We start from the raw sequence: 14,186 nt of genomic DNA on the forward strand, positions 1-14,186 counted from the left end.
GTTAATAGATGTGATCAGGTCATATAGATGGTGATAGCACAGCCTCTATGTGAACTCAGGAGTAATTAGCTCCAAAATCTAAACTTGATACCTGTGTCTCCCTTAAGTAAGCTAGTGTGAAATCTCAATGAATTTTCTAAAGTAGATTATACATGCTACTTTCTCAGACTGAGGTCCTTTACTGTTATGAATTAACAGTGAAAAGGAAACAGATATATTTAGAAATTTAAGAAAAAAAACAATAGAACAAAAGCATCCTGTCTACTGGGATGTGGAGATGTCTCAGTGGAGGGTCTGCGTTTATACTTCCAGAACCTACATAAAGCCTGGTACACTACTGCCTGCTTCCAGTGAAGCAGGAATATACAGTGACCAACAACAAGAGACCTTTCCTCAAGCACAATGGAAGGTGCAGATCAACACCTCTCTCTCTCTCTCTCTCTCTCTCTCTCTCTCTCTCTCTCTGTGTGTGTGTGTGTGTGTGTGTGTGTGCATGTGTGTCAGTGGAGAAGGGTGGAAGGGAGGGAGGAAAGGGGACAGAGGAAGGGGAACAAAAGAGAGGGAAGGGAGGAGCCGGGAGAGAATAAGAGCCTACCTTCTAAGTAGTACCTGTGTATGAAAGGCAAACCTGAAATGACCCTCCTTAGAAGAAAGAGAGCCACATGTCAGACAGACAGCATTGAGGCAAAGCTGCAGGGAGAAACTCCATGGAATTTTCTGAGGAAGCAGAAAGATTGAAAATGAAGCATCTGACTCAAGGATTCAGGAAAAGGAAAAGCTAACACTGTAAAATAAAATAAGGAAAGCAGAGGGAAAGAAGTGATAAAAATAAACGGATAAGTGAATGAAACAGGACCAGGAAAAGACATGTCAATAAAATGCAGAAAGCTTGCTTAAAGGGGTGGGGCATCACAAACAAATACATTAGAAAGAAGCAAATGGAACAAAGGACAGAGCTGGAGTCACATAAAAGACAAAACGATTTAATGAGAACATGGTGTACAATGTTATAGCAACACACATGGAAACCTTGATAAAACATATTACAGTCTTAGAAAATACAAATTTCAAGTTGGAGTCATGAATATGTAGAAAATTCAAACAGGCAGAAAATGTAGAAATAAGAGAGCTAAATATGTATAACTCAAAGAAACAAAAAGGACAATTTTCCATCTTTTGCTTTAACCTTGACACATAAATATGTGGCCAAACACCTAGGGAATTCTGGTGGACATATTAGAACTAATTAGTTGGACTGGACCAAAATCAAGTCACAAAATAAATAATAGCAAAATACAAGAGAAAAGTGATCACATTTCATTCTTATTTAAATTAGAAACAAGCTTGTTTTACATGTCAATCCCAATTTCCTCTCCCTTCCCTCCTTCCCTGCCCCAAGCCAGCGCCCTATCCTATCCCCATTCTGCTCCGCAGGGAGGATGAGGCCTTCCATGAGGGATCTTCAAAGTCTGACATATCATTTGGAGCATGGCCTAGGTCCTCCCCCATGTGTGTAGGCTGAGATAGTATCCTTCTGTGTGGAGTGGGCTCTCAAAGTTCATTTGTATACTAGTGATAAATACTGATCCACTACCAGAGGCCCCATAGATTTGCTCAGGCCTCCTATCTGACACGGTCAGGGGTCTGAGTCGTTCCTATATTAGTTTCTGAGTCGTTCCTATATTGGTTTCCCAGCTATCAGTCTGGGGTCCATGAGCTCCCCCTTGTTCAGGTCAGCTGTTTCTGTGGCTCTTTCCAGCCTAGTCTTGACCCCTTTGCTCATGAGTCCTCCCTCTCTGCAACTGGATTCCAGGAGTTCAGCTCAGTGTTTAGCTGTGGGTGTCTGCTTCTGCTTGCATCAGCTACTGGATGAAGGCTCTAGGTTGGTATATAAGGTAGTCATCAATCTTATTATAGGGGAAGAACATTTAAGGTAGCATCTCCACTATTGCTTAGATTCTTAGTTGGGTCATCCTTGTAGATCTCTGAACATTTCTCTAATGTCAGATTTCCCTTGTTCTGGTCAGTTGTTTTTGTCAGTTTGACAAAAGCTGGAATCATCTATTAAGAAATTGCCTCCATCAGATTGGCCTGTCCAAATCCATGTGGGCATTTTCTTGTTTTTTGTTTGCTGTGGGAGGGCATATTCCACCCTAAATGATGCCATCTCTGGGAAAGTGGTCCTGGAGACTATGAGAAAAGAAACTGAGTAAGCCCTGGAGAGCAAGCCAGTAAGCAGTATCTTTCCATGGCACTAGTTCTTGCTTCTAAATTCCTTTCTTGAGTTTATTCCCTGACTTACCTTAGTGACAAAATATGACCTAAGTTGTAAGCTTAAGTAAACCCTTTCTCCCCCAAGCTAATTTGGTTATGGTGTTCTCTCATGGTAATAGGAAACCTAACTATGACATTTCTGAAATGGAAAAGATTAAGGTAATAGAAACTTTTGACATACAAGCATGATACATTTCATTGGTCCTGTGGCTCTGTAATCAGGTACTGCATTATAAATAAGCAAAAGTGGTACAGAGGGTGGCAGTTTTTCCAAGGTCACACAGCTCCGGAGAGGCAAAGTTAGGGTTAAAACTTTGTTGTCTTGGATTCAATATATGCAAGTTACATAATTATAATCTTGGAAGTATAGTGTCTTCAGTAAATGCTGTGAATATTCCCATAACCAAAAATCTCATCATAAAACAATTTGAAAGTTTAGTGAAAGTCTTTTTAAAAAATACATGATGAACAGACATGAAAACTATGTTTCTAAATTGGGAGATTCTAAATCATGATGTTGCTGTAATAGTCAGGATGAGATAAGCTTTTTTGCTGTAACAAATTAACCCTCCACCAAACCAGAAGTATGCATAAACATGTGATCTCTTATTTGGCAGCTCTCATTCATTGTACAGTATTTATCAGTAATGTATGTTCTCCAAGTAACCCACAGCAAAGTGTAGGGAACCTAAAAAAACACAGCATACTCTGAATAGGTTAAGTATAGCAATGACTCTCTGTTTCATGCAGATACCACTGTGCAGAATACAATGGCATGGTTCCTCCACTCAATTACAAGGAAGCATGGGGGTGGGCTGGTGTATGTTATACAGCATGACCAAGAAGAGAACAGAGTGTAAAGGGTGCAAGATGGTTTCTCTGATGTGGAATAAGCAATTTCCACCCATTGCTAGAGAGATGGCTAAGTGGTTAAAAGTGAGTTTGATTCAAGGCACCCATGTTGGATGGCTCAGGACCACCTATTTTAATGATATAGAGATAATAAATATAAAACAAACTCAACTGTGCATGTCTTCTGCACATTTATGCTTAGTATATAATAAAAATGGCATTTCAACTCAATTAAAGTTGTTTATTTCAAATAATTAATTCTGAAGGGTAGATTAGAAACGAACACTATATGTATATGCTTGGAATTCTTAAAATATAAAAAAGAAAGTGAAACAATTACTCCTACCACTCACAAAAATAAAATTCATGAATGTGAGGTAACAAAAAAATGGGAAAATACTAACAATACTGGATTAACATACAAAAAGGCAGTTGTATTATCCTGTGGCTTTGTAAACATTGCAAAAAACTCAGTTCACAGAGGTTCTGTGACATCAAAATTAAGATTAAAACATAAGCCTAGAGTAAAAGAAAGTTTGAAAATATATGGCCCGTAAAGTTACCATCCAAAAAATACACACTGTGTGAACAACCTGATGAGGAATGGACAGATGTATTCATAACAGGAAAATGGTCAAAGCACAAATATCATCCACAGAAACAGAAACAGAAAAGGCTGCATCATCAAGCGCAAATCCAAAGAGGAATGAGTTATTTTTCCCATCGTAGAGCGACAATAATGAACATGGATGATGTAGAAAAATCAAGTACCTCATTTATCAATGATGGTATTGTAAACTGGTAGAGCCTCTACAGATGGCCATTTAGTAGATCTATCAAAATTTTAAAATTCATAAACCATTGACCCAGCAATCCCTCTTCTAAGAGTCTGTCTTACAGAACACACACATGTGCGCAGTAATATATCTACAAAGATCTTCATTCTGGCAGTATTTGCAAAAACTAATAGCTACAAATGGCCAAAGTGCCCATCAATAAAAATTAGTTACAAGCATCATGGTGCAGTTGTACTGTACAGTGCCAAATAGCCATTTTTAAAGATGGATCCATAAGTCACTGGCTTGAAAGAAAACTCTAGCAACATTAAATACAAATGCAGATCTTATGAAAATATTTTGTGAATTTTTCATATATATAACCAACCATATGTTTGTGTTTGCATATCTATGTATATTGTATATGATATTCCTATGTAAATTTGTATTTAAATGAGTTGGAGGCATTTTAATAGGAAATATAGCAGATAATAGTGATGACAGTAGTTCAGGAAATAATGAATAGAAAAAAAGTTCCACATTTTACTTTACATACTTTGAGTCTGTTTACGCATTTACTACAAGCGTATATTTAATCACAGCTACACAGGTATTTGTGTATATGAATGGGTAAAGAAAGATAGGAAGAATAAATCCTGTCCTGTTTACTAAGTAAACCATCTCTTCATATTGACTGGGAGCCTTCAGGGATAATGGGTGCGATTAGACTTTATGGAGCACTTGCTGTACGTGCTGCACTCTGGAGGGCAGTCAGTTCACTGGTGCTGAACCTGTGTTGAGCAGGATTTACTTGTATCTAACCGATGTGAAGAAGATGGCAGGTGGGCAATTGACTTCAGCAAGAATCCTGGAGGAGGCCTCTTTCTGGGAGCTCCCTGCTGAACTTTGGAGAGGCAATTGTGATATTTAGACAGGTCACCAAAGCTTCAACACAACACACTGGACAACCAGAGGGCAATCATGAAAGAGCGACAGCCTGCTTTATGCATGAGACTGTCCTGGTTTTTCACTAGAGTGATCTTGAGTCGAGTTGTCAGTGCAGCTTGTGTGTTTTCTGCCTTCATCTGCCTTCCAGAAACATAGCTACATTTTCCAGCATCCATCAGCTACAAGCTCAGCACCATGGCTGCATTTTCCATCCAAACAACTCCACAGAGACTAACTAACTTGTCCTGTGAGTTCCTGAGTCATCTTACAGTGAAATTCGAGTAATCTCTACTGTCTTTGGGAGGAAAGATAAAGGGGAGAGTGCATGCTGCACGATGTTTCAAATGAAACACTCTAACCGGGCTCAAGTGTAAATACAAAATACTAGACTTGGGGAATACCAGGTTTGCAAAAACTGCTAACTTGAACACCAGCTTTGCCCCTCTTTCTATGCCCCTCTATAATATGCTTCATCTTTGAATCCTTCTTTTGATAATGTGTTCAACAGGGGGAATGATATTAATTTTACTTATTTTGTTAAAAATTAATATATGAATTGCCCAGTGGAGAGGACAGGCTTAATACATAGAACACCACATGATTGCTTCTACTGTAATGAATTTGACAGTGTCATTAAAGTCTCATTTTTATAGTCGACATATCATGTGATTCTATGGTGTACTAGTGAATTATGGCCAGATGAGAGGACCTACCTGGGACCAAAGAAAGTAAGTGACTTCTCATGTCCACAGGCCCCAAGCAGCAAACCACACATTTGTCCGGTTCTCTACAATTATGCAGCTTATTCTCTTGCCTGATTGTTAATTTATGCACAGGTTCTCTGTGTACACAGTCACAAAAGAACCAAGAAATGGTGTCTATTTCAATATTGCTAGTTTCTATGTTAATTTTCAGGTATAGAGACCTCCATTCCCCTCTCTCTATCTTCTCTCCTCCACCTCAGTGTTCCATTGTCGTATCAGAAAACCCCTTTCCACTGCAAACATCTTTCAATGGGAAATCTTATTCCTACTCTCCATTCGGATGTCTGTTTGGACCACACAGGAGCACCCCCTTGCTTCGAAGGCATGTCAAGGGCTCATCTGGCTGTCAGACACTGAGAGACCAGGGAAGACTACTAACAATGAAAATGGAACAGAGGTTGTTTTTGTAACTGTGTGTACCATCCATGATCCTGGTGGGTCACCTTTGTTACAAGGGCAATGCAAACTTTAATTTTTTTCTACTGTATTCAACCTTGGTTGATAGATACATAGGGAATAGATTCTTATTTGAGAAACTAGTTGATAATTCCCTGTGAATTTGTTTGTTGTGCTTTTAAACTCTGTGTTCATAGAAAACTGCTCTTACATCTACTTTTTGTATGGATGTGCATGCCAGTGTCCCCCCTCGACTCCTTTAAAATGCCACGAATGACATTTTTTGAATTTATCAATTTTCAGGATTAATGTGCTTCTCTCCAGACACCAGTGCCCTAGATAGGCTCCAACCAAAATAGCTGTCTCCATGCTTAAACTCTGACCAGTTTTTAGGCAAAGGAGGCCCTGGTTTTAGGTCCCATCCATGGGGATAGCTAGCAGATAGAGTTAACTCTTGGCTGTTTTGTCATGCAGATGTGTGGAGGAGTACAAGTTGGCTCCTGATGGCAAATCCTGTCTAATGCTCTCGGATGTCTGCGAGGGACCCAAGTGCCTCAAACCTGACTCCAAATTCAATGACACCCTCTTTGGAGAAATGCTGCATGGTTACAACAACAGGACCCAGCATGTAAATCAAGGCCAAGTCTTCCAAATGACCTTCAGGTATGGGATAGGTGCTTGCTTGCACATTTATAGATTTATAGTCCCTGGCACAGTCTGGGTTCAGGAGGAAAGCAGCGGTGAGGACAAACAGAAACCTGTTGTGTCGGCTATTAGCCTCCAAGGAAAGTTAATGACTACCAGAATGTATTCTGTCAGATGCCTTTCCACTGATCTAAAACTTATTCTACCCTTCTATTCTTCTATTTCTGTAACATACTTTAATTGCAACCTTAAACCATCCTCTTAGTACACCTAATGGAATTTTAAACAATTTAATTAATCTTTTAGTCTATTGAACCCTAAGTATCCTATAGATGTTATTAAAAATATTCAAAAATAAGGACATTTGGTGAATTATAAAATAAAATATTATCACCTAGAAACATTCTGCGTTAAACATTTTTCCAGAATGCTCCTAAAACACCTGTCCCCCTCACTATTCACCTTCTCCCTCTCTGTCTACCTACACATGCATATACATGCTCCTCAAATCTCAGTAGAGCTACTTAGGAAGTGCTTTTTTACCCTAGTAACACAATAAAAGCTTTTTTCCTTGTCAGTGATTCAGTAGTACATGGGTAATTAAAAGAAACACTCATTCAATGAGAAAGAAGAGAACAATGGCTTGGTTTGGCTCAGTTATACAAAGACTCAGCATTTGGGATTTATGTGAAGGGCTTCCTTGGACAGCTGAAGAAACCAAGGTCATTCAGAAAGGGTGGACTGGGATGGAATTTATTTACACTTTCCTAAAGGCCTCTATGAGGATAGAGTGAGAAGTCTTGATCCATGTGGAAAAGCAGATTTTCTTACAACAGCAAAAGGCCCCATGATTTTAGATAAATACCAATGAAAACAAAGCAGAGTCCCTGTTATCACTGTAGAGACTATAAGAATCCACAGCAATATATCATCATCCCATCCATCATCTTATTAATAAAATCAATCATTGTAGTGGGAATGCCAGGTTGGCCATTTTTCATTAAGAATTAGCCTATGTTAAACTCATCTCCACTGTTTTTGATACCAAAAACACCATTACTTCTCACTATCACTTTGCTGATCTTTTCTCCACTCTTACTTCTAATAACAATGATATTGCCATTAGCTTTAATTCAACATATGCCTCAAGTATTTCAGCACTTCACCGTCTATTAAGGTGTATAGTCCTGTTATTTTCTTTCCACAAATGGGAAACAAATTTAAAATAACTTTAAATAAACCTCCTTTCTAGAAAAGTAGAGATCACAGACACTGCCACTTTGGTGAATTAGAACATTGTTGAGTGGCCTCACTTTCTCCTTTACTATTCAAGTGTTAGTGCCAGAAAATTGAGTGACTGGAGTGACTGACAAGTGAGGTTCAGAATCAGGTCTAAGTGTGACTCCAAATCCTTGCTCTTCTAATTCATTTCATCTCCTCACTTCCCATTTTAGAGAATGAGAATGGAAATGTGAATTCTTTGGGAGCATTTATCTTTGTGGTCACAGCATGGGTCTCTGGACAGCTGATTTTTTTCAGATACTGTTTTAGTCAAAGTTCTGTTGGTGTGTAGAGACACCATGACCATTGCAACTCTTATGAAGGAAGACATTTAATTGGGGATGTCTTACAGGCTTAGAGGTTTATTACATTATCATTATGGCAGGATTTACAGTGCTCAAAAAAACATTGTGCTGGGAAAGGAGCTGCATCTGGTTCAGGGGGGAGCAAGGAAAGAGAAAGAGAGAAACTGGACCTGGCATGAACATTTGAAACACAAAGTCCACCCTCAGTGACATATTTTCTCCAATAAAGACACACCTACTCCAGCAAGGTCACTCCCTGTAACAGTACCAAGCATTCAAGTCTATGAGCTTATGGGGGCCATTCCTATTCATACCACCAGAGGTATCAAGCTTCTTATTAAGGACATGATGCAAATGAGACACACCATAACATCAGATACCTTGGCACTTAGTTTTGGTGGCACAGGGACCTTATGTGTTTAAACAATTAACAGTGGACTCTACTATGGTTTGAGCAGAGTTAAGTGTGCCTCTGTTGGGTTAATAGCAATAGTATGGATTAGAGTTGACTGCTGATATGAAGTATCACTTAGCTAAATAATTTGCAGACAAATAGAACTTATCACTAGAAATGGCTTCAATGGAAGATAATTATTCTAATAAGAGAACAAGTTTCCTTGTTTCAGGAAATGAGAGTGTTGTTGAGGGGGAAGATTTAAAAATAATGATAGGAGTTGAATCTGAGGCGAGCCTGAGGGTGTGTCAGACCAAGTCTGTTTTCTAACAAGCATGGGGGAACTCTTAAATCATGCAAAGAGGGGAGTATGCCATGAATAAATTGCATTTTTCAACCTCACTGGAGGGTGTGTGGAAAGTAGGCTGTGTGAAAGACTGTGAAAATAGGGGTGTCAGTCAGGTGTCTGTTGTGGAAGTTACATGACTGAATGTATTGCAGGCTTCAACTAAAGATGATAGAAATTGTAATAGAGAGAAAGGGGATTTGAGAAAGAAATTGTGAGGTCCAGTGAATAGTTGCAAAGGAAGGGGAGGACTGAAAGAGAATTCAAGAGTGAATCAAGTGATTGGCAGCCTCGGTGTAAGTTTTAACAGTCTTAGTCTCTAATTCTCAGTTCTTTTCACTGCTCATGTGTTCAAACCAAAGCTCGATGTGACTTCATTGGAGAGTCTGTGAAAGAAATGGAAGAACTGTCTATATGAACTGTTACCTAAAGCTGAGATTGTACAAAACCGGCTTTCCATAATTTCAGCAGCTAACAAAAATGTCTTGAGTATCATGATGGATAGAATAATGCTGCTTGTAATCCAAAGGGGGGAAAATAAATTACCCTTTTCCTTTGAGGAGGGAAATTACAAGAATAAGAGATGACATACACAATTGAAGAATAAAAGCAAATTTTAATTCATAAAGCAGCATTCTAAGAAAATCTTGTGTTTTCCACAGAGTAGTCATATGAAGCCTTTTAAGAAGAATTAGAAGGAAAAATAAAGAATATTGGGGAGGACAGACATAGGAACTAGAGTTTGAAAGGTTAGCAAAGAATAGTGCATCTTCAGTGACAGCTACGAGAGCATTTTCTTATCTAAGAAAGGGTCTGTAAAGTCCTACATGTATAGATACTTGGAAAGAGATCAGAAAACGGACCCCAGGTACACTTGGATGCATGTCTCAGCCCCATGACAAGCATAACTCTTCTGCCCTATGGTTAATGGCGTCATTTTATCAGGTGCTAGTCATGGTGATAAACACTTCACCTGTTGGATGCTGGTTGATTTCTCATGGTAACTACTGGGGTGTCTGCTGACCCATGAGAAATCATCAAATGTGTCAGTTTTTATTCTATTTTACAAGATGAAGTTAATTCAAACAGAAGACCTAAATGGGTACAAAGCTGCTAAATCCTGAAGAGAGGACAGACAGGGGCTACTGTGTCCAGCCGGATCCAGAAGCCGTCAAGTTTTTCACCATCAAAGACAGTTGTCATTTCTCACCTCCTCCTCCTTCCTCCCATTATCTTCCAAGTACTCTCTGGTCCAGCCTAGAGAGTAGCCCGCAGGCCCTTCCTCCAGCCGTCCTGCCACATGCTTTCTTTCCTGACAACTGCCGGGCTTGAGATAGCTGTATCTGTCCTGGCTACAGCATGTCCACGTGACAGCACAGCTCTGCCTTGTTCTCCTCACTGCTTCTCTCCAGATGACCACACCTGCTGATGGAAGGGTTTTCATTTCCTCCCTTGAAAAGCCCCCAAAAGAACAACCTGGATTACTTTGCAAAATACCTTTAAGTTAATTCTGAGTCAAAGGAGTGCGCAAAGCCAGACTCGTTGAGGCCTAACCTTTTGTTGCCCAGACAGATGGATGTTTGTATGTTGGTATTCGCCATGGATTTGAGACTTCTCTGGAACTGAAATTTAGATTCCTAACTCTCAGACCACAGATCTCTTTTTTTTTTTTTCAAAGTCCTGAAAAGAAGAGAATATGCCACTGTCCTCATATCCTGCATTATCATGCGTTGGGGGCAGCATGTGCTCCATCCCCAAACTCAGAGCCCAGTCACAAGCCAGATGCCATGGGAAGAGGCACTACTCCTGGGGTATCTTAGGCAAAGGGCACCACCAGGAGGCTCCATGTTTCAAACTGCTGTATATAGGCTGCAGTCTGTCCCTGAAGGATGGAGATACATATATATTTATCCCTGCCAGGGCAAGGCTGTGTGCAATGTGTGAGTAGTAAGCACAGTGTAAGCCAGCAGTGTGGAACAAAAGGATCAGAGGCAGGGAAAGGAGTGGAGAAAAGAGGTCAGACTCACGGTGCAGAGCTGTGGAAGGAGGAGCGACGGTGGACGGTGGGAACAATAAAGGCTAGCCCAGAGCAGCCAAAGGAAGGGTTGAGGAAATGAGGAAGGAGAAGAAAACCAGTGCGGGAGTAGGGACAGTCTGTAGGCTGGAAGGGTTGAATCAGAAAAAGAAGGAAGGACGCTGTGTTCATATAACAGTTGAAATGTGCCTTCCCCCGAGAGACTGTGAGAGGCTCGAGGTAAGAGACTGCATGTTTCTGAGAGAGATTAAGAATCCGTTTCAAATGGACGGGAATGGGCATAAAAGCTTTCAGTCAAAATGTCAAGTGCTGTGAAAATGGGAAGAGCCGATGATCTCACATCAGAATTGCCCCTAAACCCAGCCAGGGGTCCGGCTTTCTTTCTAATCCTTTTTGGTGCAGCATTGGTCTTAATGACCCAGGCAGAGATGCTATCTGCTTCCTCCTTCCCTTAGTTCTTGATCAGTGTGGGGATCAGCAGACCTGTGGGAGTGAGATAAACTCATAAAGCTGACGGCATTTAATGGTTTTTTATTTGTTTGTTGTTTTTACTCCAAACCTCTTCTATCCATCCTATTTCATTGCAATAGGGAAGAAAGGTCAACTTGAGTCATAGCTTGTGGAGAGTTAGATAAACATTAGTCAGGAACTATTATTGAGCCAGGAGTCTTAGAAATGGCAGGGGACAGGTTGCTTAAGACCAGGGCTGAGCAAATTACAATGGTAGATTTTGCAAAAGTCTCATAAAAAAAATAAGGTGGTCCTGTTGGTGACAGACATGTAGTCACAGACCTTCAGTAATGACCTGTGAAGAGCACGGGTTCATGAGAGATTTGCTAGGAAGGCAGCTTCCAATCTGGTCTGCTTACCACATAGCAAAAGAAGAGAGTTTGGGGTAAGAGGTGGGATTTCAGAATTCTGCACCCACCCACTCACCCACCTACACTGTGTGAGACAGAAGGGCTCTCTTTAAGAAGTTGAGGAAAGCTGGTCCTTCGTGGTTAGCAATGCTGACTTGCTCCATGTGTGAGGAGACTGAGTCGCAGCAGATGAAGTGGCCTCCAAAGCTATTCTGAACTGTTTTATTTTTCCTCGCTCTCTCCTGAGAGATGGTTAATTCTATATTCTTTTTCTGGATCTTTCTTTTTCTTTACTCTCTTTCTTGTTTTTTCCCCTCTTTAATCATGTATGCTGCTTTTATATGTCATGTCCTATATGACAAAGTATATTGTTTGACTTTTTTTCAGTACTTATTATGAAGTGGTCATTAATTTGGCTTCACAAAAGGAAATGGATGTATGTCAAAATGCACTAGTTTGTGCCTTAGAAACAATCAATTTCAAAACCTCAGTAATGGGTAGGAAAGTGTTTCTCTGTCCATCATATCACTTTTCTTACAGCCTGACAGGGATTCCAGTCACTCTGGAATTTGGGAATCTGGTCTGACCGAAGAACCCCTTAGTAAGTCTATGAACCCTGTTGTAGGGTTGCCAGGCATGGGAGCATCCAATACCCAGAAATTGCACCGGATTCATGCAAAATCTTAGTGAGAGCTGACATTTGCCTAAGATTCCTCCTTCATTATGGATTTGCCAGTCCCCTGTATTGCTTAGGCTATTAAACAGGTACCACTACCATTTAATTATCCCCAGGAAGCAGCCATATTTCTTAGATATGGAGGGTAACTTGACTCTCAAAACTTCTTACTACAGTAGTAAAGGGATTTGGTTCATGAGGTTAAGTAACTGACTATAACACACACACACACACACACACACACACACACACACATATATATATACATATGAAAACATAGTTTTAAAAGACACACACATATGTCAAAATGCATGAGTTTGTGCCTTAAAACAATTTAAAAAACTCAGTTATGGGGAAAAAAGCATCTGACTCTCTCATGTGTATACATAAATATATATATGTGTGTGTATGTGTGAATATATATATATGTATATATGAAGTACAAATAATGAATTACATGATTCAATTAGTTTGGAGATAAGTGCTGGGACTAGAGTCATCCTCTCAACTCTCTCCCACCCAACACATAAACTTCATGAATTCATACACACAGATATTAATGAGTGCTCACACATTAATGGACTCACATATTACAAATGCGCACGTATATAAATGACTGCCCACACGTTAATGAATGCACACACACATATTACAAATGCACACATATGTCAATGAGTGCATATACAATAATTAATGCACACACACATATTGCAAATGTCCACACATACAATGAGTGCACACACATTACTGACTATTAGTGAATGTTCCATGAAATTGTCAAGGTAGAAGGAGAGGCACCGCCTTTTGTGCTGTGGGCATCCATGGGAGGTAAACCTGTGAGCTAGCTGGCGGGTTAGTTGGAAAGAACAGAAGTTAGGTGCTTCCTCCTGGAGCACTGAAGACAGCCTTGTTTGGGAAAAATAAATACCTTGAATGTGTTGTTTCATCTGCGACCCTTCTGTTTTCATGTGAATGTCCTACAGTGAAATACATCTCATCAGGATGTGGGACTCAGATGTGCAGGACTCATTCTGATGCTGAATAGTGACGAATTGCTCCCTTCCTTCCAGCATGCTAATGAAAATATGAGATGATCTGTCCAGCCGTGGCACAGGCTACCAAGACAGGAAGTCCATGGAAACAGAGCGTCTGGCTGCGCTGCACAGCAGTCCTGCTCACTTCCTGCTTCCCTTTCACTGTCACAGACTTCCCACACCCTCAGATCCATTTTAATTCCCTTGTTCATAGCTGATATGCTACAAACATATTCTCTACTATTGTCAGTGTCTGTCTGTGAGTAGCATAGGTAAATATTTCTCCCATGATATATAGAAAGAGTAAGGTGGCCATTATATTATTTTCTTCTCAATGTTTTGGTCCTTGAGTCTTCAGCTCCTTTGAGTGCTGAAACAGTACTATACCACTGAGCAATGCACCTCAGTTATTTATTACACTTTCTGACATGGGTAGACAGGCTGAAAGGAGTAATACATGGCATGCTATCAAAAATCACAGCCAGGTTCGGGCCCCCACTCTTAACCAGTCTCCAGTCTCCAGATGTATATATGTGTACATGGTCAGATGTGTATATATGTGAGGATAAGCCTTTCAGTCATATGCTTTTCTGAGATCCA

General features: G+C 40.2%; 1 protein-coding gene across 4 annotated transcripts in view; it reads left to right on the forward strand.

The window, feature by feature from the left end:
• The window catches only part of Astn2 (astrotactin 2), a 972,600-nt gene that overhangs the window by 614,011 nt on the left and 344,403 nt on the right, over window positions 1–14,186 (forward strand). For all 4 annotated transcript variants that reach the window (XM_040757328.1, XM_040757329.1, XM_040757330.1 and 1 more), the window contains one exon: window positions 6,485–6,673. In XM_040757328.1, the coding sequence (XP_040613262.1) occupies window positions 6,485–6,673 (189 nt within the window). The remainder of the gene's footprint in view (window positions 1–6,484; window positions 6,674–14,186) is intronic.

The sequence above is a fragment of the Mesocricetus auratus genome, unplaced genomic scaffold (genome assembly GCF_017639785.1).
Source record: "Mesocricetus auratus isolate SY011 unplaced genomic scaffold, BCM_Maur_2.0 Super-Scaffold_100014, whole genome shotgun sequence".
Taxonomy (NCBI): domain Eukaryota; kingdom Metazoa; phylum Chordata; class Mammalia; order Rodentia; family Cricetidae; genus Mesocricetus; species Mesocricetus auratus.